Source organism: Hylobates moloch, unplaced genomic scaffold (assembly GCF_009828535.3).
Source record: "Hylobates moloch isolate HMO894 unplaced genomic scaffold, HMol_V3 SCAFFOLD_6, whole genome shotgun sequence".
NCBI classification, from domain to species: Eukaryota; Metazoa; Chordata; class Mammalia; order Primates; family Hylobatidae; genus Hylobates; species Hylobates moloch.
The window spans coordinates 120,435,416-120,459,756 of record NW_026652281.1 but is presented as its reverse complement, the minus strand read 5'-3'; the positions used below and the strand labels follow the sequence as shown (position 1 = coordinate 120,459,756).

At 37.9% G+C, this 24,341-nt stretch overlaps 2 protein-coding genes across 4 annotated transcripts in view; both read left to right on the top strand.

The window, feature by feature from the left end:
* The window catches only part of NR3C1 (nuclear receptor subfamily 3 group C member 1), a 468,091-nt gene that overhangs the window by 312,768 nt on the left and 130,982 nt on the right, over positions 1-24,341 (top strand). The window lies entirely within an intron of this gene.
* On the top strand, positions 23,393-24,333 carry LOC131383659 (uncharacterized). The gene is made up of 2 exons (XM_058439968.1): positions 23,393-23,943; positions 24,177-24,333. The coding sequence occupies exon 1, from the start codon at positions 23,452-23,454 to the stop codon at positions 23,797-23,799; it is 348 nt and encodes a 115-aa protein (XP_058295951.1). The 5' UTR covers positions 23,393-23,451; the 3' UTR covers positions 23,800-23,943; positions 24,177-24,333.

Genomic DNA, 24,341 nt, shown 5'->3' with positions numbered 1-24,341 from the left:
TTTGCCTGAAAAATGGCTATATAACCTTGCCAAATCTCTTAACATTTTCATGCCTTGGTTTCTAATATGGAAAATGAGGATTCTCGCCAATTTGTAACTAAACTACTACACAAGACTGAGGTATTCATTTAACCATATGGTGAGATTTTGTAGCTAAAATTAATTAATTGGTGCTCAGTGGTCAGACTACTGGCTTTAAATCTTGGATCCATTATTCATTACTTCCTGTTGTGTAACCTGGGCAAGTTACTTAACTTCTCTTCTCCTTAGTTTCCTCATCTATAAAATGAATAACAAAAGCACTTACCATAAGTGAGGATGACATAAGATGGTGCTATATGTGAGTAGTACACATCTGTTACTATTATTATCATTGTTACTTATTATTAAGCAGTGAATTTAGACTCAATGTGAAATGGTTTAGAAGTTATCAGCGTGTTCTTAAAGCACTGGTGATAAGAGTATGTCTCTATCATGCAGTTATAACTTTAATCAAAATATGAAAGTAACTGTAATCAAAACACCAAGTCAAATTAGTAAAGTCAGCCCTTTTCAAAGTGTGTGCCCCAAAATAATAAGGTCTGCAGGGTGTGCCCCAGGGACTTTTGATGGGGAGTGGGTGGTAGTCAGAACGGTGAAAACAGTGGGGATTTTTAGGGCCCCCACTCACATCACTTTGCTTTTATAGCAAAAATTGTTGGCTGATGAACAAAATCATTTCCTTTTCTTTGGACTCACAGCTAAACCTAACTTCCCAAGTCCTGTATAGTTAAATGTTACCATACAATTACAGTAGGGCCATATGGTGTCTCTCTCAACCACCCAAGCCTGCCATTGCAGTGTGAAAGCAGCCATAGGCAATACTTAAACAAAGGGATGTGCTGTGTTCCAATAAAACATTACCAAACTTTCCTATAGTTTGCCAGCCCCTGAACTAGAGCATGGTAAGGCAAGAGAGAATTGTAGAATGTGGTTGGAAAGGCAGAAGGAGTCAGGGAGAAAAGACCTTGTGGAACTCTAGCACAAAGTTTGGATTTTATCCTAAAAGCAGAAGGGAAGCCTTTGAAGGGTTTTAGAAAAGGGTATGACCTGAATTACAGAAGAAGCTCAGTCCTCAGCAGATCAGTATTTCAGCATTCACTCACCATGTGAACCATTGATCCCATTTTGTTACTTCCTCCATAGAATCTCCTCTTAAGGAAATTGAAAGCAAGCTCCTGAATGAGATGTCATTTTCAGGGAAAGACCAGGAGGCAGACCCCAAGGGGCTTCACAAGATGGCATTTTTGTGGCCTTGGTGGATTTGCCATGACCTTGGCTTGGCAGGATCAGAAACCTGAATCTGTCAGCCCACCTTCCCTCTTTTCCTATAAGTCCTGTAAGACTTACACTAAGTTCAGGTGACTAACATATTAAGTCAAAAAGCCCATTTTAGTAATTTTTAATGAAAAATATAATTGCCACATGTGAGAAGCCCATTCTATTTTCATAGACATACTTATATTAGAATAACAATGACCATAATGGTTAGCATTTATTAACAATAACATTGTGCCAGGCACAGTGTCGAGCATTTTCCCTGATGACCTCACAAGTCTATCGGTAGGAATTGTGGTTACAACCCTCTTATAGATAAAGTCAGAGGTTATAAACTTGTAAGATCACAATGCTAGTGAGTGGTAGAGATGAGAGTTGAAGCCACACAATGTAAACCAGAGTGTGGATACCTAACCACTACAACATAGTGTCTCATAGGAGACATGTTCAGAAGGTTGCTAGTGGACATTGAATCCATGCGGGAAAAGAAGGCAGGCAAATCTGATTTTAATGTTATCAGGTTAATGGGGCCTGATGCAGCCATCTTGCAGAAGAATAGTATTGCTAGAAGGTCCTCCATGTTCGCTTACAACACTGGCTGTGGCCTTCCCACTAGATAGGAATTCCCAAATCCTATAATTTCCTAGATGGTGCTGGAAGAGGCACTGCTGAGGTTTGTTTTGCCAACTAGCTTTCCCCTCTTTTTCTTGCCTTATTTGTCATTCTATCCATTAAGATGACTTTTCATCCATTTTATATGAATTTCATAATTAACCTCTGAGGGTAATTCCCCCAGCCCACCCTACTATCAGAGCAGTCCCCAATATGACTAATCATTCCCACATACTAAGACCACAGACTGCTTCAGAATCTTTATTTATATCTTCACTATCAAAAAACTATGCTGTCGTTTCCTGAAATCTCAATGAAAAAAAAAATTACTAAGCTATATCTGGAGTGAAATGGTCAGTAAGAACACAGTTTGTCACACAAAATAATGAAAATGCTAACTTCTTTCTTATAGTGCAGACCGGGGTTCTTCCTCTAGAATTAGAAATATTAGGCTTGCTAAGATGTGATGAGGAGTTCACTGGGGCTAGTGTTTTAGCTTTTGAACTCTTCAAAAGGAACAGAAATGAAGAAAAAGACCTGCTTTAATAAACAAGGTTAAGTCTGTATGATTTATGGACTTACAATATGAGCAAATCTGACATCCACTCACATGGGTGGTCCTCCCAAGGGATAAACTTCGTAAAAGCACATTTAAGAAAAAGGGAGCAGATACTGTTGGTAGACTCTTCACCAGGAGACACACTAAAAGGCTGCAGTAGCACATCAGAGACTCAGGTCAGCATCAGCCAAACAGCTGTTCCGTGCATCACAAGAATTCAGACATATTTCAAAATGACTAATTTGTACCTATGAGACAGGATTTGACCCACTAATTTTTGTACCGTAACGTTTTAATAAAAATTGTTTTTTCAAAGCGATGCTTTGCTGAGCAGATGAATTATCGTGTGGGAGTTTAAAAATTAGTCAAAGGAGTCTTGATAACTAAGTCCTTTAAACTTGGCCTTCCCTTGGCCTCTGCCTACTCCTGATCATAATCTGAATAAACTTTAACTTTCCGACTAGAATGCAAAACATGTGTTTTTATAAAACAAATATTAATGGCATAACTCTTGTGCTTTATTATTTTAGCTGATTTGTATCAATGTATCAACATTCCAAAGAAAATAGGAAGCATATGTTGGTTAACAATTTTTATTATTACTATTGACATATAATTCACATGACATAAACTTTACCATTTTAAAAAGTACAATTCAGTGAGTTTGAGTATGTTCTTAATTTTGTACAACCATCCCCGCTATCAAATTTCAAAGCATATCCATCACACCAACAATAAACTCTGGTTCTATTAGTAGTCACTCCCAATTCCCTTTTCCCTAGCCCCCTGGTGACCACTAATTAATTATTTTTCTGTCTCTATGGATTTGCCTACCGTGAACATTCCATATAAATGGAATCACACGATATGTAGTCTTTTGTGTCTGGCACCTTCCACTTAACATACTGTATTAAAGGTTTCTCCATGTTGTAGCATGCATCGATCCACACTTCATTTCCTGTTATGGCTGAATAACATTTTGTCCTATGAATCTACCATATTTGTTTATCCACTCATGAGCTGATAATTTAGGCTATTGCCACTTATTAGCTATTATGAATAATGTTGTTATGAACATTCATGTACAAGTTTTTGGGTAGACATGTTATTTCTCCTGGGTAAATTCCTAGGAGTTGAATTGCTGGGTCATATAGTAACTCTATGTTTACCTTTTTGAGAAAACTGCCAATATGTTTTCCACAGTGTCTCAACCATTTTATAATTTCGCTGGCAATGTATGAGAGTTCCACTTTCTCCACATCTTCACCAACATTTATTTTCCTTTTTTAAAAAAACAATTATTACTGTCCTAGTGGGTATGAAGTGACATCTCCTGTATTTTCAATTTGCATTTCTGTAATGAATAATCATATTGTGCATCTTTATGTGCTTATTGGCTACTTGCACATCTTCTTCAGAGAACTATCAGGTCATTTGCCTTTTTTTAAAATATTGGTTGTCTTTTTATTGTTGAAATATAAAAGTTCTTTATATATTCTAGATCTAGACCTTTACGGGATATATGACTTGCAAATTCTACCATTTGTGTGTTGTCTACCATTTCAACCATTCTGTGGGTTGTCTTTTTATTTTCTTCATAATACCTTTTGAAACAGAATAGTGTTTCATTTTGATGAAGTCCAGTTTGACTATTTTTTTCTTGTGCTTTTGGTATCATAACTAACAAACCATTGACTAATCCGAGATTCTGATGTACATACATGCTTTCTTCTAAGTTTTATAATTTTAGCTTTTACATTTAAGTTTTTAATCCATTTTGAGTTAATTTTTTAAATATTCTTTTGCATGTAGCTATCCAGTTGTCCCAATGCCATTTGTTGAATAGGTGATTCTTTCCTCATTGAATAGTCTTGGTATTCTTGTAAAAAATCAGTTGACTGTAGGTATATGGGTTTCTGGACTCTCAATTCTACCCCACTGATCTGAATGCCTATCCTTATGCCAGTACTACACTCTCTTGATTACTGCAGCTTTGTAGTATGTAAGTAGTAGTACGTTTTGTGAGTCCTCGAACTTTGCCTTTTTTTATAGATTGTTTTGCTATTTTGAGTTAAATATTTTTTTAAAACATCAAGTTAAAAATGAAGCTGCCACTCTCTAAAGGAGGACAATTTCAGAAATGCACTGAGATCTGTGCTTGGTATGTAGTAGGTGCTTTTGAAAATGTTTGTTCAGGCAACCTACAGAATGGGAGAAAATTTTTGCAACCTACTCATCTGACAAGGGGCTAATATCCAGAATCTACAATGAACTCAAACAAATTTACAAGAAAAAAACAAACAACCCCATCAAAAAGTGGGCAAAGGACATGAACAGACACTTCTCAAAAGAAGACATTTATGCAGCCAAAAAACACATGAAGAAATGCTCATCATCACTGGCCATCAGAGAAATGCAAATCAAAACCACAATGAGATACCATCTCACACCAGTTAGAATGGCCATCATTAAAAAGTCAGGAAACAACAGGTGCTGGAGAGGATGTGGAGAAATAGGAACACTTTTACACTGTTGGTGGGACTGTAAACTAGTTCAACCATTGTGGAAGTCAGTGTGGCGATTCCTCAGGGATCTAGAACTAGAAATACCATTTGACCCAGCCATCCCATTACTGGGTATATACCCAAAGGACTATAAATCATGCTGCTATAAAGACACATGCACACGTATGTTTATTGCGGCACTATTCACAATAGCAAAGAATTGGAACCAACCCAAATGTCCAACAACGATAGACTGGATTAAGAAAATGTGGCACATATACACCATGGAATACTATGCAGCCATAAAAAATGATGAGTTCGTGTCCTTTGTAGGGACATGGATGAAACTGGAAAACATCATTCTCAGTAAACTATCACAAGGACAAAAAACCAAACACCGCATGTTCTCACTCATAGGTGGGAATTGAACAATGAGAACTCATGGACACAGGAAGGGGAACATCACACTCTGGGGACTGTTGTGGGGTTGGGGGAGGGGGGAGGGACAGCATTAGGAGATATACCTAATGCTAAATGATGAGTTAATGGGTGCAGGAAATCAACATGGCACATGGATACATATGTAACAAACCTGCACATTGTGCAATGTACCCTAAAACCTAAAGTATAATAATAAAAAAAAAGAATAATAAAAAAAAAGAAAAGAAAATGTTTGTTGCATGGAATGGATTGATTTCATCTCTATTCTAACTCTCAATGCCATGTTCATTTCCCCTTTGGAGCCTTTCATCTCTTCCCTTCTCTTTTCTAAGAAAATCAGTAACTCTCTCATTCATACATTGTACACATACGTATCCTTATTTGTTTATGTGTCTATTTTCCACTAATTAGACTATAATGCCATATAAGACTAGAATTACATCTAATTCATTGCTGGGTCCCAAAGCCATGCTGAAGATCATAAGTATATAGGGTTTTCTTTTTCTTTTAAAAAAATTTTTATTTTTAATTATTATGGATACATAAGAGTTACAGATATTTATAGGGTACATGTGATATTTTGATACAAGCATACACCATATAATGATCAAATCAGGGTAACTGGGATATCTGTCACATCAAGCATTTGTAATATATTTGTGTTAGAAGCATTGCAATTCCACTCTTAGTTATTTTGAAATATACAATAAATTATTGTTAACTATAGTCACCCTGCTGTGCTACTGAACACTAGATCTTATTCCTCATATCTAACTGCATTTTTGTATCCATTAAACACCCTCTCTTTATCCCCCATCCCCACTACCCTTCCCAGACCCTGGTAACCATCATTCTATTCTTTCTCTCTCTGAGTTCCCACATAGGAGCGAGAAATGTGATATTTGTGTTTCTGTGCCTGGCTTATTTCTCTTGCATAATGTCCTCCAGTTCCATCCATGTTGATGAAAGAGACAATTTCATTCTTTTTTATGACTGAATAACATTTCATTGTGTATATGTACAACATTTTCTTTATTCATCTGTTGGTGGACACTTAGGTTGATTCCGTATCTTGGCTATTGTGAATAGTGCTGCAGTAAACATGGGAGTGCAGATATCTCTTGGATATACTGATTTTCTTTCTTTTGGGTACATATCCAGCAATGGGATTGCTGGATAATATGGTAGCTCTATTTTGTTGTTGTTTTTAGGAAACTTCATACTGTTCTCCATAGTGGCTGTACTAATTTGCATTCCCACCAACAGTGTATGAGGGTTCCCCTTTCTCCACATTTTTGAGAGCATCGGTAATTCCCTGTCTTTTTGATAAAAGCAATTTTCACTGGGATGAGATGATATCTCATTGTAGTTTAGACTTATAATTCTCTGATGATTAAGGATGTTGAGTATTTTTGGCTGTTTGTATGTCATCTATTCAGATCTTTTGACCATTTTTAAATCAAATTATTTTTTCCTATTGAGTTGTTTAAGCTCCTTATATATTGTGTTTATTAATCCCTTATCAGATAGGTAGCTTCCAGATATTTTATTCCATTCTGTGAGTTGTCTCTTCACTTTGTTGATGGTTTCCTTTGCTGTGCAGAAGCCTTTTAGCTTGAGGTGATCTCGTTTGTCCACTTTTGCATTGGTTGACTGTGCTTTTGATGTCTTACTCAAAAAATCTTTGGCCAGACCAATGTCATCTCTTGCCATATACAAAAATCAAATCAAATTGGATTAAAAACCTAAATCTAAGGCCTGCAAGTATGAAACCACTAGAATAAAACAATATATATGTGTTGGAGGGAGAGAAGAAAGTAATGAAGAAAGAAAGGGCAGGTGAGAAAGTAAGAGAGAAGGGAAAATGAACAAGAAAGACAAAAGTCATTCCAGGCACTGTTTTAAGGGGCATCTCATTTATTCTTACAACCTTATGAGATAAGCACTCTTACTTTCAGTTTGTTCAGGATGCTATAACAGAATCTCATAGACTGGGTGGCTTATAAACAATGGAAATTTATTTCTCATAGTTCTAGTGACTGGGAAGTCCATGATCAAGGCACTGACAGAACTGTTATCTGGTGAGGACCTGCTTCTTGGTTTATAAATGGGCAGCCATTTTCTTGCTGTGTCCTCACATGGTGGGAAGGGGTAAAGAAGTTCCCTGAGGCCTCTTTCATATGGGCACTAATCCCATTCATGAGGGCTCTGCCCTCATGACCAAATCACCTCCCAAAGGTTCCACCTCCTAATGCTATCACCTTGTGGTTAGGATTTCAACAGGAATTCAGAAAGGGCACAGACATTCAGAACATAGCACCCCCATTTTACAGATAAGAACAGTGAGACACAGAGAGTTAAATAATTTTCTCAAGGTCATACAAGTAACACGTAGCCTAGGCAGCCTGGCTCTTTGGTCATGTTCTTAAATACTATGCCATACTGTCTCTCAAATAAACACTAAAATCAAGATACTTGGGACGATCGTTGGGGGGCAGGGCACAGATATCTATACTTTAAACAAATTCCCAAATGATCTGATGGGCAACTCAGATGAAAATCAATGCTTCAAGGAATAGCCAAATAGAACTCTATGGAAGGTAAAGATGGGGAGAGCTTGGTGAGATGTCATACTTGGGAGGAAAAGCCAGGGAAAGTAAGAGAAAACTGGGTATTAGTAAAGATCATGGAGAAGGGAAAACACAAGATACTGCTAGGCTAAAACAGAGGCAGACCTGATGAAGCCGTGAACACCACTGCAGCCACTCCCTACCTTGGCCCCAGCTGGCCCTGGCTGTGACTGTGTTCCATACTCTGCAATGACATGTAACTTCCACCAAATCCATATCATACCCAAAGCCTACTTCAGTGTGTCCATAAAAGCAAGTAAGAATAAAAAGTAAGAGAAACAACTCACATTTATTTGCTGCTTATTATGTGCCAGGCTATGTCCTTTTTTTTTTTTTTTTTTTTTTTTCTTTTTTTGAGATAGAGTCTCACTCTGTCACCCAGGCTGGAGTGCAGTGGTGCGAGCTTGGCTCACTGCAACTTCCGTCTCCTGGGGTCAAGTGATTCTCCTGCCTCAGCCTCCCAAGTGGCTGAAATTACGTTTAGTAGAGATGGGGGTTTCGCTATGTTGGCCAGGCTGATCTTCAACTCCAGACCTCAAGTGACCTGCCCACTTCAGCCTCCCAAAGTGCTGGGATTACAGGTGTGAGCCACCATGCCCATGTGCCAGGCTATGTTTTAAGTGCTCTACCCATGAGAACTCACTTAGTCCTCATAACAATCTTGTGAGGTAGGTACTATTCTTTCCCCCCATTTTACAGGGAAGGAATCTGAAGCACACAGAGGTTAAGGAGTTTATCAAGGTCACTGTAACTAACAAGTGGCAGAACCAGATTCAAACCCAGAGCCCACACTCTTAATCACTATGTTGCTTCTAGAAGAAAGAAAATAAGGGATGAAGGATAGTAAAAACATGCAAGCCCTTCTGAGCCCCCTGTTGTTGGCCCCACTTTGGCAGCCGTGTTAGGAAGTCTATGGGAACTCAAAGGTGACACAGCGCTCTCCTCCAGAGGCTACAGGAGCCATCACTGGGTAGCTAGCCATTTGTATCCCTGTGATGGCGGAGAAAAGCCCACGCTGTCGCAAGTTTCTCTACTCTGGAAAAGACTCCCAAACTAGGGTTAATCAAGTCTCTTTTTTGGTGAATTTCATTAAAATTACCACATAAAAAAAGAAGAATTTGTCCTAAATTGTACATATAGGAGAAAAATGATAAAATAAAATAATTTCCATTATCTTTGTAGCAAAAAAAGTTTGAATGATTCCACCAGGTTCTCTGAAGGACTTTGTTTTCAAAGGAGATGTTAAAATGTGTAAAATATCCAAAGGATACACTTTTGCAGCTGAATTTAGGATCTTAAGAAACATGGTTTTACTATGTTTCCCAATGATTGTTGAAAACAAGCAGTGACTGGGTTATACCTAGGGCAGGGTTTCTCAGCCTCAGCACTACTGACATTTTGGACTGGGTAATTCTTTGTTGTGGGGGGCTGTGCTATGCATTGCAGGATGTTTAGCAGGATCCCTGGCCTCTACTCACTAGATGCCAATAAGATTCTCCTTTTCCATCTGTGACAACCAAAAATGTCTCCAGGAATTTCCAAATATCCCCTAAGGCCAAAATCACCCAGTTGAAAACTAGTGGTCTAAGGAAAACCATTATAATTAATAGCACGTCTATGATCTCCCCAAAGTATTGCATGGAATGCCGCTTTTCTTTTATCGTAGTGCTTCAAATTCTTGTGTGTTACTGAAAATATTTATAAACAAAATATATTTGATAGCAGGATATGAATACGCCTGTGTCCTTGGAAGAGAAAGAGGGGACAAGAAGACAGGTATGACAGTACGTTGTTGGTGAAAATAAATCGGTAATAATATAGATTGAATATCCCTTATCCAAAATGCTTCCGACAGGAGGGGTTTTGGAAGATGTTTTCAGATTTTGAAATATTTGCAAAATACATACGGGTAGAGCATCCCTGATCCAAAAATCCAAAATCTGAACTGCTCCAATGAGCATTTCCTTTGAGCATCATGATAGCACTCAAAAAGTTTTGGATTTTGGAGCATTTCTGATTTCAGAATTTGGGATTAGGGATATTTGACCTATAGTAATGCCAGATACTGCACTAAAATTAGCAAACGTAATCTCATTGAATTGTCACAACAGCCTTAAGAGGAAACCCGATCGTTATGCCTGCTTGGTAGATGAGGAAACAGAGGTAACTAGGTCAAGGTTACACAACTTGGAGTGTCAAAGTCTGGATTCTTTCTAGTTCTGCCCTTGTCCAAGCCAGTTCTGTTAACACTATTCTTCCTTTCAGCATAATCTTTGTCATCGCTGGAGCTTATGTCTACCTGCCTGCCACCAAGCACCAACCATTCAGCCTTTAAGTCTCATTCTGCCTCCTCCAGGAGCCTTCCCTGACCGCTGCCTTCACCTTCTGACCTGCGCTCCCTTCACACCCTGTGCCCTCTTAACTGGGAAAGCCCTGAGGGCAGGGGCCATACCTTATTTACCTCTATCTCCAGCTCCCTGCACAGAGGCATTCAGCAGATGACCAGTAAATATGGACTGTCTAGTAAAAACTTTGCAGCTAGAGATAGTGAAAGAAACATAATTACTTCTGTGTGGGTTGAGAAAGAAGGGAAGGGAAAGTCCAGATACTTAAGCAGAGAAAGGCGAACAGTCCAAAAGGGGAAAAGTAACTTGCCCAAATCATGCAGTTGAGGGCAGGAAGAAAGGGGGACAAAGCCAAAACCAAAACCCAGTCCCTTGTCCCCAGCCCAGTGCTTTGTCTGCTATGTTATACAAACTGTGATCGTGAAATTAAAGGGTTTTTGATGGCACTGATATAAGTAAATAAATGGCTTTATGAGTTAACACATGACAGGCAATAAACTCATAAAAGGTAAATATTGACATCTGAGGATTATATATCTCTATGTTTAGTGTGTGGAGAACCCAACTAGGAATTAGAAAAGTTTGTACATTCAGTCTGGTTTCTTGGCAAATCAATGAGACTTCAAACAAATCATTTTATTTCTCTGTGCTTTTGTTTCTTTTGGCTGTAGTATTTTGCTGGTTAAAGAGCACGTGATCAATGTCTGTGCTTTTAAATGTCTGTCTATATTTGAGCATGCTCAGCTGGATGTGGAAAATCTATGGTTCTCTTGGGTTTCATAAGGATCAAGTCCCACAGTGGTATGTAAACTTGTGTGGTTTATAGAATTATAGGACCTAAAAGCTGGGAGAGGCCTGTTAAATCATATAGTGAAAATTTCCAGCCAGTGCCTGGATTTCTTTTACAGAATCTTTCTTTTATTGGACAGGTGCTCACTTCACAATCCATGATGTAAGGAGAAAAGGGGCCTAGTTTGAAGGAAGTTAGTGTAGTGTGTAGGCACGTGTACTTTCTGCTTGGGGTGTGCCTACAGGGCTATCTCACTTTCTGAAAGCCTAATAATAACAGTTACTTTACCATGCATTAATTAAATGTCAGAGACCATGCTAAATGCTTTACAGAGAATATCTTTTTTAATCTGTACAAGAACCTTGTGAGGCAGATAATATTATTAACCTTACTTTTCAGATAAGGAAACTAACATTCAGAAGAGTTAAGTAACTTGCTAAAGACATGTGTCTACTAGGAGGTAGAGTCTCAAGTCTATTTCAAGCTCCAGATTGAGCTGGAGCTATTAATAAGTAAATAACTGTCTATTGAATCCAACTAATGACATCCCACTCCATATTCCCCTGCCACTGATGAGAGAGAGAAGTATAAAGTTTATGTAAATAAGACAGAAGCAATGTTTTATATAAGCATTGTGGATTTAATTCCACTAAGGGATTGATTTTTCATCTTAATGGAGCTTTTTCTTCAGCTATCAAGTTTCAGTTTCAAGATCACAAATGCGAAGATATTAAAATATTTTAATACATAATTACACTAGATCATATATATAGGTACTGTTAATATATTACCAAATCTACTATAAACAAAGCAATAAAACAAAAGGCTGGATCAATATGGAAAGTAGAATAATAATTTAGGCCCTAAAGAAAAACTATGTAAGACATTTCTCTTAGAGGATTACCAGGTTTCTCTCTATCTCTCTTTTTAAACACAGCCTAAAATAGAAAAGCAATTTATATATTAATAAAAAAAATGGAAACCTCAGGCAGATGTAACCAGAATAGGTGAATTAACTGAAGACTGATATTCTTATTTATGTTTGTGTATTTTAAATAAAGAAGGAGTTTGACCATTTCATCTAGTTAATCATTAAAAGGAAACTCGAGCCAAACTTGTGAAGCAGGTAAAGTTTATTTTTAGACATTCAACTGGCTTCTCTTCTGGGCTCCCCTTTTCTTTTGGGGTCATCCTCCATGTCTGGTAACCTTAACTTCCCTCTCTCTTGCAGAAAGAGCAACACCCCCCATGTTTTAGACCTTTACTTCTAATGTCAGGATCCTTTCCAATGCAAGTGTTAGCTAACTCCAGCTGGCTGAAGAGGAAGGAGGAGGAAGAGAAGGAGGGGGAATAATGTATTGAAGTGTGTAATAGTCAAGTCTAGGAGCAGCCCTAACCTCAGGATCTAGACATTCAAATTATATAATTGGGAATCTATTTCCAGATCTCTTTGCTTTTTTTTTTTTGTAAACCTCAATCCAATGGAGTCTCTAAGTGGTAGACCACAGCTGCTCCAAGCTTGCATCATATCAGCTTAGCTATTCCTGTTGAGAAACAAGGCAAGTTTCCAAGTAGTCCCAGAAAGCCAAGAATTAAGACTTATCTGTCCCCATCATCTGTGCCTATCTCTGTGTCATCTGTGCCTATCTCTGATATTACCAGACCTGGCCCATGCAGAGTTACAGATGGGTTAATCCACCATAAGCGCATGGACCAAAGTTAGGGAAAGGATAGTTTTCCAAAGAAAATGTTAGGTCCTAGTATCATATGTGGAGAGTGGATGCTTGGCAAGCAAAATAATACCTATCTACCATGTGGCCACAACAGGGCAGATCAGGGTCCCTGGTAGGATGGAGGCAGTCATCGAGCATTATGGTATCCCTAAATAATCCCTTCCCAGTTCATATGTAAACCAATCCGCTTAAATTGTTAATGCATTTAACATACGGATGGATTCAGCAAAACTGTATCAATAGCAAAACATGAGGGGTCTCCAGGTAGTAGCCTGTCCTGCATAGCCACCGATGACTCCTGCTCTAATTGATTTTTTCTAGAATGTCTAAAGGAAGATGAAAGTAGAAAATGAACTGTAGTGGACAAGCATTTTTAAAATCAGCCCAATAATGTAGCACTTTGGGGTGCTTAATAATTGTTGCAAATCACATTTGCCTGAGAAATTTCAATTCTATAATAATTGTATAATAGCGAAAAGATCTAGATACAAAAATATTCATTGCAGCATGGCTTGCAATAGTGAAAAATTGAAAACAATTTAAATATACTTCAGTAAGGAAAAGGTTAAAACAATGGTATACTATGCTACTATTACCTGAAAATATTGAAAAGATGAAAAGGTGTACAATAACATTTGATGAATAAAGGCTGAAAAATAAATGTAGTAAAATCCCATTTTTGTTTTTGGAAACATATATGCATGCATGCATCCATGTATAGACAAAAAGGGTTTGAAAATATACAATAAATTATAGTTAATCACATTTACCTTATGGTACTGCAGAACACCAGAACTCATTCCTCTTATCTAGCTATAATTTTGTAATCGTTAACTAATCTCTCCCCATCCTCCCCTTCCCCCTGCCCTTCCCAGCCGCTGATAGTTACAATTCTACTTTCTATTTCACATAATAAAAATTTTTAAAGAGGGGAAAAATGGGGTGGGGGGGATCTGGAATATACATAAAAACTAAAAAATAATTACATCTTTGCTGCCATCAAAATATAAAAAGAAAAAAATAGTTACATCTGCAAAATGGGATTGTGTGAGGAAGTTTTTACCTTTATACATTTCTACCTTCTGTATGTTTGGATTTTTACAATAAGTACGTGTTATTTTCTAGCATCTTTTAAAGTTTTTTTCTTAAAGACAGAAGTAAGATCTAAACTTATTTTTCATCCTTCTAATGCTGTCTACACAAAGATAACGATTTTTCTTGGATGGCCCCAATCTCTCTTCTGTAAGATCTTTCCCCATTTGTCATATCCATAACTCATAACCTCCTCACCCTTCACTGCTCTCCATTTTCTCTATAAAGTGAGCCCAGTCAGTACTTGTAGGCTTGTTAAGCATTACTTCTAATCAAAAAGACTAACTTGTAAAGCAAATGTGGAAATGTACTAATATAGCATCAAGCACAAAATAGCCATTCAATAACCAAACTATTTAATTCCTTTTTTTTCACACTTCATCCTTTCCCTAGTTCCAGAAAGAACTTGAACTGGGTCATAACAAAGACAAATTTAGACAGACAGATAAAGATACCTCATAGGTAGAAATAAAATTGAGTAATTATAAACTAATCACAGGAGGCTCTGTTGGTCTGATGAACAGAAACACGTGATAAAATCACAGAGAGGTAAAATAAAAAATGAAAATCAGGATCAAGAAAAGGGAAATAAAAATATGCTGGACATCATTCAATAACTATTTGCTGATGGTAATTATAGGGATGGAAAACCCATCAGGCCTATGGAGCTAAAATTAATCAGCAAGTATTCACAGAGTGCCTACTGCTTCTATTACTGGTTCTGGCTTCCTGCCTGCCCAGTGCAGAGGCTTGAGACATTTGCGTGACATTCAGCTTGTCAAGACAGAAGGAGCAAAATAAGCAGACAGAGGCTCACTGCAGCCGCCTATACCAATCATATTGTTGGAATCATAGTCAAGTGAGACAAACTCCTTCAGTGGAAGGCGATAAAACTAGCTTAAAAGTTGTAAACATCACTTCATCACCCAAAAAAGGCCCAATTAAGTGGAGATACTATATCTGCAAAGCAATCATCAATTCATTTGTGTAACATTTGAAATTTCAAAGTACAAACCCACATTCTATTAAAGGCAGGAAGTGAAACCAATAAAACTTGTAACAATTATACTTAATTTTCAGGGTTCTTTCCATTGCTGACAAACATTTTAAGTCATGTCTAATTCTCTTAAAATGTAAAATATGACATTTATGTCACTGTTAATATTTTGATAAAAAGCTATTGTCATGGACATCTGGGTTTTTTTCTGCATGCCTAGAAATCCCTTTTCTCCTATTTAAATTTAAAATCTCCAACTATTTGGAGAAGCACCTCCTCTTCTCTCTCTTTCATTTGTACCCCATTCTTAGGTGTCAGTGGTGGGCACTTGAGCTAGGCTTTGCCCATCATAGTACACATTCCTGACATCCCTTGGTCATAGTTATTGGTCCAGGGATAAGCATTTGAACCAACTAGACTAGTGAAACCCCTCCCAGGAACAACTACTAAAATTATGGGAAAATAACTCCACTGAAATTACTAACCTGGCAGGATGTTTTAAATCCAGGTGCCACAGGCCACCAGGTGGAGAGGTGGAGATAATCTTTCCAGAAAAAAAAAAAAAAAAACCAGGAAAATGGAGCTAAAGGATAAAATTTAAGCCCTTTTGACTTCATTTGAGCCCCTGAATCCAGTCATGACTCCTGAAATTAAACTTTCCCTGGACTTTTCAGTGAATCAAAAAACTCTTTTTGTTTTAAGAGTTGGATTTCTTATAAATGCACCAAAAAATGACCTAATGAATGTTGTCTACAAGCTTCCATTAGAAATATTATCTCCAAGAGAAAAAAAAAAAACAAATAACTTGAAGGAAACCCTTCATAATTCAAGTCAGTCCTGCTAACCTCTAGGAAACCCTCCCTGACCACCATCTCCATATCCACACCCATTTCCCTAACCTTAAACACCAGATGACTTCTTGAAGCTTATGAAGTGCCCTATGCATCTATCACATTTCTGTAAGTCTGCATTGTTCTATAATGACTTGTAACCGTACCTGTCTCCATTTCCTCCAGAGAAGAGATTGTATCATTTTGATATCCCTGCAGCCTTATACTGGGGCCTAACATAGAATAGTTGCTATTTTGTTGAAGGAATTGTATTTTGTTGAAGGAATTCTCTTTTGTTGAAGGAATGAATGAATAGGAGAGGATATTAATTAAGAAAGTCTCTTATATTAATAAACATTCCCTGACTGATTGAAACCATGCATAAAATAGCTAATCATCAGAAGACCAAAGTAAACAACATATCCAAACTGACTCCTCAAAGTGTTAGTCATTGGTAGCTGTACATTTACTATTTTTTAAACTCCATAAAATGTAATAACTTCTCTTGAAAAATGTTAAAACCCAAACAAAAAACCTGTAATGTGGAATATAGATTGTAGGTTACAATGGAGGAAGCAGGGAAAGTGGGGAAAACTGTAGTTGCCAGAAGTTTGCTGATAACTAATAGGCAAGACAATAGGGTGGCTTTCGGTAGGGTCCTTCTTTATGGCATAGCAAAGAAAAACTAGGAATGAAGAAGTCAGAAGCATGAAAGAGGGCAGCAATATATGTGTAACACAGGGTGATTCAGTGTGAGAGTTTTATAATTAAAATTGCCAAATGCGAGAAAAAAAATCTACTATAAATTGGGATAGGTTCAAGGCATGGAGATGAACAAATAACCCCTCCATGTGGGCAAAAATCAGTGAAATTCCTAGATGAGTAGCTTAGTATGTGAGTTCCAGCTGCAACATGTTACCGGTATTTGGGGCTTCCCCTCCCCCCCTGCACTTTGAGGCAATTCGACATTTGACTAACAATCCAGCCTTTCTCCATCTGCTATAAAGATATTTACCTTGAAATCCTAGAACTGCCAACATCTCCTGTTTCCTACTACATCCCTCCCTGACTCCTTTTCTCTGGCACAGCTTTCTATGCACTCATCCCATTCAACTGGGCCTGCTTACTCTTCACCAGAAGGTCTTCTCTTAGCATAAAAAGTTCCTGGAAGTCCATCTCTTTCATAGAGCTGCTGGATGACTGCTTTGCTTACCTTTGGCCTTCAAAATACCTCTCCTGTCCAACCATAGCTCCCCAGCTCCCCTGCCATTGCAACCAATACAAACTTCGTCATCTTTCTTTGGGCCAATGTGCCTGTCTCCTTACTGCTCTCCCTGCTTTCTCCCTTAGCCCCTACAATTCATACTCCACATCGCAAGCAGAACGAGCTTTTCAAATAGCAAATTAGATTATGTCCATTAGTGTGTTAGTAAATGTTTAACAGCTCCTAAGGGGAACAGAGTATCTATGTGCTTATTATAATTTTTACTTATATATATCACATAATTTACAAAAAGCAAGAAAAGATATAACACTCTTAAATAGTAAATTCTATATGGCCACGTGATTTTCACAGAACCGTTTCAGTGATTTTTGCAGAATACTTGTGTCCACAGCCAACCTACAGCTAAAATTCAAACACGTTTGGCAAAATCAGACCACGAATAAATATCTGATTAATATTCAATCAGCAAAGAAGTCATTCATGGTACTGAAGTCCCAACATGAATGTTGGTTGATATTTTTACATTAATGAGCCAGATAAAAGTGAAGCAACAAAAATGGATGTTGGAACTAAACTCGTTCATTAATGACAGCAGTAACTTCTTTTGCTGATAATAGTTTTCAAGTACTGAAAAAATATTTCTTCAAGTTTTTGTGTTCACAAACTAAGGCACTTTTAAGTTCAATCTTCATTATTAAAATTTCTTCTACTGTGTCAGTCTAGACAATCAACAAAACAAATCAAGCTCTGGTTTGTCATGTTTCCCAATTTCTATAGTATAGGTACTCCACCATGGTTGCTTTCAAACTACCAAAATAACATTTCTGAATGCAGCGTTAGGAAGGGATATGTTGCATCACACCATTGTATGGTATGTTCTTATACAAAACAGACAGAAATAACTTTAAGAGCATAGATAATAGTAAAATGGAGCAAAATAATTAGGCAGTAAAGTTTTCAGCATTTATTTTTGTTGTTAAAATATTTGATTGTAAGTTTATAATTTGGTTTTTAATAATGACTGTGATTAACAACCAACTTACAAAATCTCTGAAAATTTAACAGTCAGTGCTTGTAAGCTGGTACAATTGTTTCCGGTGCACTACTGAATTATCACTCCCCTGCCTAAAGTTCCAGACTGCCCATTGCACTGATTCCCTGGGAAATAAGTGAAAAGAGACAATGATAATTTTCATTTTTGTTGTGGTGAAGTGATAGTGCAAAAATTCCATAAGCCCCTCTAAGTTTTCCAAATTAAGCTTAGTGTTTAAAAACGTTTGAACACATGATCCTATGTAAGGCCTACATTATTTCCTGTGAGATAGGTGGGGTAGATACCATTATCCTTCCTTTACAGATTAAAAAACAAGGCTGAGAAAAATCAAATGCCTACCCCAGGCTCATTCAAGTAAGCAAATGGCAGAATAGGGTCTAAAAACCAGGTCTTGTATTGAAAATTCAACAAGAGGATAGAGAAAATTTAATTGACAAATACTGATCTGAAAACAATTTTTTTTCAACGGTAACAAATGTCCTTTGTAGCACTTTGGAGTTTGATATGAAGTATCTTCTTATCTTGTTAAGGGATCCCTATACCAAGAATGTTTTCATCTCAACCCCACTATTTCTAAGTTAGCTTAAAACAAAACACAAACAAAACAAAACCCTGTGTGCTCTAGTAAGAAGATGTAAGAACCAAAATGGAAATGCAGGTTCTCAAATGAGCTGAAAGATTCCACATAGCAGTGGGGCAGATTGAAACACTCTTTACCAAAGGAACATGGGACAGAAAAGGAGATTAAATCAGAAAAGGAAGAAGGCTAATGACATACGAGGAGCCACAAATGCCACAAATGAAAAACAAAGTATGTAATACTTGTTGCAATTATTCAGTGTGCTTGCTCTAATGCCTCCAAACATTAAAAACATTGAGTTCCTGCTTATGGCAACATTTATCTCATTTATCTGCTGATATCTGCCTCATCCTTGAATCAGGTGTTGCTTAAACTAAGTTCTGCCAGCATAAAGAGTAAAGTCAACCAGGACACACCCATTGGGCATTTCACGCATATGAGCACAAATTGTGATATTTTATGTTTCTTATGATGAAATCATTGAAGGCATCATGAAAACAGCAAAACAGCAGGAAAGCTAGTAACAATTTAGCATTTCCCAGTCCAGGCGGGAATGTTAATTGTAATTACAACGAGGAATACCAAAGTGGAGTTCATTATGATTAAGAACTTGCTGTACTAGTGTGAATTGTTTATAATAGGCATGTCTGGCATAAAATACAAATATTGAAGCAGACAGAGATGGGTCATTCAAAGCTCAGCTGGGTTCCCTTGAACCTCTTACCTTATAAAGTTAAGTAGGAATAGAAGTATTTTCCAAAGTCAAGATATTATTTTAAAGAGACAAATAATAGCTATGATAGCTGCAGGAATAATTTTTTAAAGTAAGTTCTAACCACCAATAAAAGCTGTTTGTGTGGGCTTAAAATTAACATGTTCAAAATTATTAATACACATACACAATACACGTATACATGGTTCCCATTTACATTTAACATCACACATTTAAAGTGGGAGAATACAGAAAAAAAGAATAAATGGAAACTGAAGCCATGACAAAGAATCATGGACTACAGGAAAATAAGTCACAAGGAAGTATGCTTATGTAAGAGGAAATACATGTGATAAACAACAGGAGACATGGGAATGAATGTGGTGTGTTATGTCCTTTCTTTAACAGAATCATGTAACAGACACTACTCAATATTGATCTCAACTGATCCAGTTCTCCAGTCTCCCTGGAAAACAATGGATTGACGCCCAGGGTGCGCTGAACACTGGAACCACAGTCACTTCTGCACTTGACACGATTCTGCTCCCACCAGTTGAGCTACCAACAGTTCCTGGTGCTTTTGCTTCCCAAACATGTTTATGCCATTTGTTGCTTATTACTGTACTTACTTAATTTGATTAAATATTAAGTAAAATGATGAAATATGAGTGTAAAAAATTGTTCTATAAAATCTAAATGGAAAGATGCCATATAGCCTTCCTTGACTTACAATTGCTGTCAAGTAAGGTGGATGTAAGACAATTTTAAAAGACTAGGGTGGGGGCAGGAGCGAGGAATCATAAAAATTTAGAAATCTGCACGAAAATTATTCTAAAAGTACACGTTGAACATCCCTAACTTGAAAATCTGAATTTTGAAGTGCTCCAAAATCCAAAATTTTTTGAGCATTGTTATGATACCACAAATGAAAACTCCCACATGGAAGTACTTACCACAAACTTTGCTTCATGCCCCAAATTATTTTAAATATTGTATAAAATTATCTTCAGGCTATAAGGCGTATATGAAACAAAAATGAATTTCCTATTTAGACTTGGGTCCCATGGCCGAGATACCTCATTATAATGCAAATATTCCAAAATCAGAAAAAAAAAATCAAAAATCTAAAACACTTTCAGTATTAAGCATTTCAGGTCACGGATACTGAATGTGTATCTTTAATTTCTTGTTCTACTTTGTTAAAGTTTGTTCTACTTTGTTCTATTTTTGTTTAAAAAAATGGGGAAAACAGTAATTCTACAGATGAATAATAATTGCTAATGATGAGCAAATACTTCCTATGACCCAGGAATTAGTCTAAGCACTTTACATATATCAAACTTGTTTAATCTTTATAAATTAGTACTATTATTATCCCCATTTTACAGATGATGTAAAAAGGCACAGAGAGTTAGCCTGCCCAAGGTTACATTCGTTTTAGTGGTGGAGACTGTATTTGGCCTTTATAGTCTGGCTTTTAACTGCTACACGATATCAATGCATTACAGGTATAGTTTATACACACACTAAAGACATGGAACTCCAGTCAGTGGGCTCATAAAAGCTTTAGACCATCAAAAGATTAGAAAATAAATGTTCAATCACAGGTTTTAGGTTTCAAAAGTTTCAAAAGTTTAAAGTTTGCAAGTTATCTTTCTTAAAATTATTTCCTTGTTTTAACTAATTTTTAAATTAAACTCCAGTTCAATCACATCCACTAGAAGGCTTCACTTTCTACAAAGGGGCAGGTAAAGGTGATGATCTTAAATACCATACTGGGAGTTGGGATCTGTGTAGCACTAGAATCAAGAGTTATTGTATATACTTGAGAAGGAGCACAGCATGATTTAGTTGATGTTTTGGAGGGGTAATCTGGCAGTACAGCTTGGATTATTTTAGTGGGAATGGAGATGATAAAACATGAAGAAAATGGGAGAACTCACTTGGGTAATATATCAGTTTCTAATATCAATGTATCAAGTGGTTTGGTTTATTAGTCAGGCTTAAGGTTTTGTTGGCCTTAAGACATAGTCTCTAAGACCATATATTATCATTCATTCATTCATTTAACCAACACCCACTGAGCACCAACTATGCACTAGTGATACAGGGGGGAACAAACAGACACAGTCCCTGCCTTTGCAGAGCTTATGTTCTGGTGGGTGATACAGAGAAATAACAAATGAGGGCACAAATAATGAACTATCATTGTAATGTGCTAACAAAGTATGCAGAATACTATAAGAACATACAATCAAGAATCTAATCTAGTTTATTTTTTTTTAAAAAGTGAGGGGAGTACTCAGATGTTTAAACACAAAACAATAAAAATGAGGATCTTGAGTATTATCTGTACACTTTTTATTAACCCATTTGGCCACAACAATAACCCAGTAAAAGTGATTTTACATCTAGTTAACTAGTTGACTCAATGTTATTATAACCCTGTAATGTATTTGCTGGGTGCCTACTATGTAGTGGGCTCTGTTCCAGGAGTGGGACATAAAGCTATGACAAGATAGATCAGGTCCTTGCCTTGACTGAGTTTGAATACATCACCTTCATTTCCACCTCTGCTTCTAAGACAGTCAAATACATCCCACTCAGATAGGGATTCATCCTATTTCTTGTAGTAAGTTCCCAGGGTTACAGATTAGTAAATGCCATACCTAAAGACTTAGGATATTGTGCATAAAACACTTTCAATAGTGTCTGTCAGACAGCAGATGCGCAATAAATATTGACTTTCGTTAGAATTGTGTTATTATTATAATGCTAAATCTCATGTCCTTTCTGGTACACTGGAGTTCATCTCCGTAAGCACATATTGTAAGTAGTCTGTCACAGAATTGATATACTACTTCATGTTAATGATTGAGATCAGTGAGGAAAACCACTTTAATATTGTCTAATTCCTCTCTTAATGCATAGGAGCCGTGTGAACTTAGACAAGCATCAACCTCCGTAAGCCTGCTGTCCTCATATTGAAAAATCAAATAACAATACCTATCTCATTCAATTGTTGTCAGCAAAAGTGGGCAGCAGAACAGTGGGGATCAATAAATGTTAGCCACAAATCATAACTATTTGTATTACTCTGAAAAGGAGGGGTTAACTTATAGTTTATGCATGCTTCCAAATGACTGTGAAAGACTAAAGAATGAGAATTTTTTTGCTATCAAATTAAAAAATTAACAGGCACATTTAGATCACTGAAGAGAGAAATTAGGAAAAGTTTCTCTTTTTTTTTGCTCAATTAGAAGTGTTTTCAATGACATATTTAAAACTATGTGAGTATTCTTCCCTATTAAGATCTGCAGAGGAAAAAAAAATGGAGGGAGAATAATCGGGAACTCTTGTGAAATCATAAATTATTTGAGCAGAGTACCTACCACTAAGGATTTCAGCATGTATGAGCAATGAGGTGGATTCTTAAAGAGGAGAGATTCAGCAGTGAGACAGGCTTATGGCATGGAGAGATATGTTCTATTAGACAACTGTATTGTCCCCTTAATTATATACATATATGTATATGATATATATGTGTATACATATGTATACGTATATGTATATATAAATAGAATTCTTAGTTATTCTAAGCAGATGTCAGATGTACAAGGATAATTATTAGCATGGGCTATTTAACTCACTTTTAAAACGTGTAAAACATTATTGTAGGGTTGGGTCTTGATTTGCTTCCCATGAAACTGTTGGTAGTTTAGGGGCCAAATTAACAAAAGACATCTCATTCTAGTGCTTGAGGCTCAGAAATTGGAAAAATGGGCAACTAGGTCAAGTAGCGTTCTCATAGCCTCACAGATGAGCATCCGAAGCAAGGGCCTCCTTCTAGTTGACTTGTGCCAAGGGACAGGCGAAGCGGAGTCTGCCTTCTGGGTCCAAAAGGGGGCTTTGTTAACATGGAGTTGCTCAGCGCCCTTCATAAAAATTCTTCTGGCTGAGGGTTCTACGTTGGCATACGGTTGGTTCCCTCTTCTTTTCCGAGGTGGCGAGTATCTCTTCCTTTGCCAAGATGGCGGCTCCAGAATCCTCTGGAGGCCGCCCCCGTAGATCGTCTCCAGACAAGAGGCTTGCTGAAAGCCTACTTTTTTCCTTTCACACCAGACAACGTAGAGGGAACCGTTTACCTTTCAGAACCGAGGAAAGACGGCTTAGGCTACCCGCGATCGCGAACCTTTGCCAAGATGGTGGCCGCGGGGCCCGGCGGGCGTCACTGTACCCTACCAAGATGGCGGCTGGCGGCTTCCGGGACGCGCTTCCCCAATCGTCTTTAAGATGTCAGAGCAGAGGCAGCCGCCGTCAGTCTGAGCGCGGCGGGAGGAGAAAGAGTGGCTGTGGCCGAGCGGCCGAGGAGGATTAGGTGGAGCTGCGGCAGCCCGCGCCCCTGTCAGGAGCTGGCAAGCGATGTCACCTGTGGGGGTGCAAAAGTTACCTTCCCAAACCCTAAAGCCACACAGCACAACCATTCCCAGAGTCACAAAAATCATAATCTGTGCCGCACAAGGTAGGAGGCTCGGTCCTGGCATCGTCCAAACCTTCCCGACGCGGCGAGCTGGGGAAGGGAGCTGGGGCGGGGGCTTCCCGCACAGGCACCCCTCGCCCAACGGCTCTCTCCTCTCTCAGGATGGGCCACGTGTTTCCTTCCCCTTGGACTGAGGGGGAAGCTCGTAACAGGAACAGCTGTAGGGAGTTGAACACTGGCATTTTAAAGCTGCCTGTATTTTGTTTTATTTGTAGGGGCAGGGGTCCTACGAACGTGACATGGTGAGCAACGCACAGAGTCGAGGGCAGCAAATGTCAAGATTCGGGGGTGGGGCCTGCACCTGGAACTTGGATGCGGGCCCTGGCCGGGGTGGAAGGGGAGGTCAGGAGTTTGGGAAGGGGGGGTATACTTCGCCAGCA

What these genes read in the sequence shown, in the direction of transcription:
- LOC131383659 (XM_058439968.1), top strand. Translation starts at nt 23,452, where the DNA reads ATGGCGGCTCCAGAATCCTCTGGAGGCCGCCCCCGTAGATCGTCTCCA.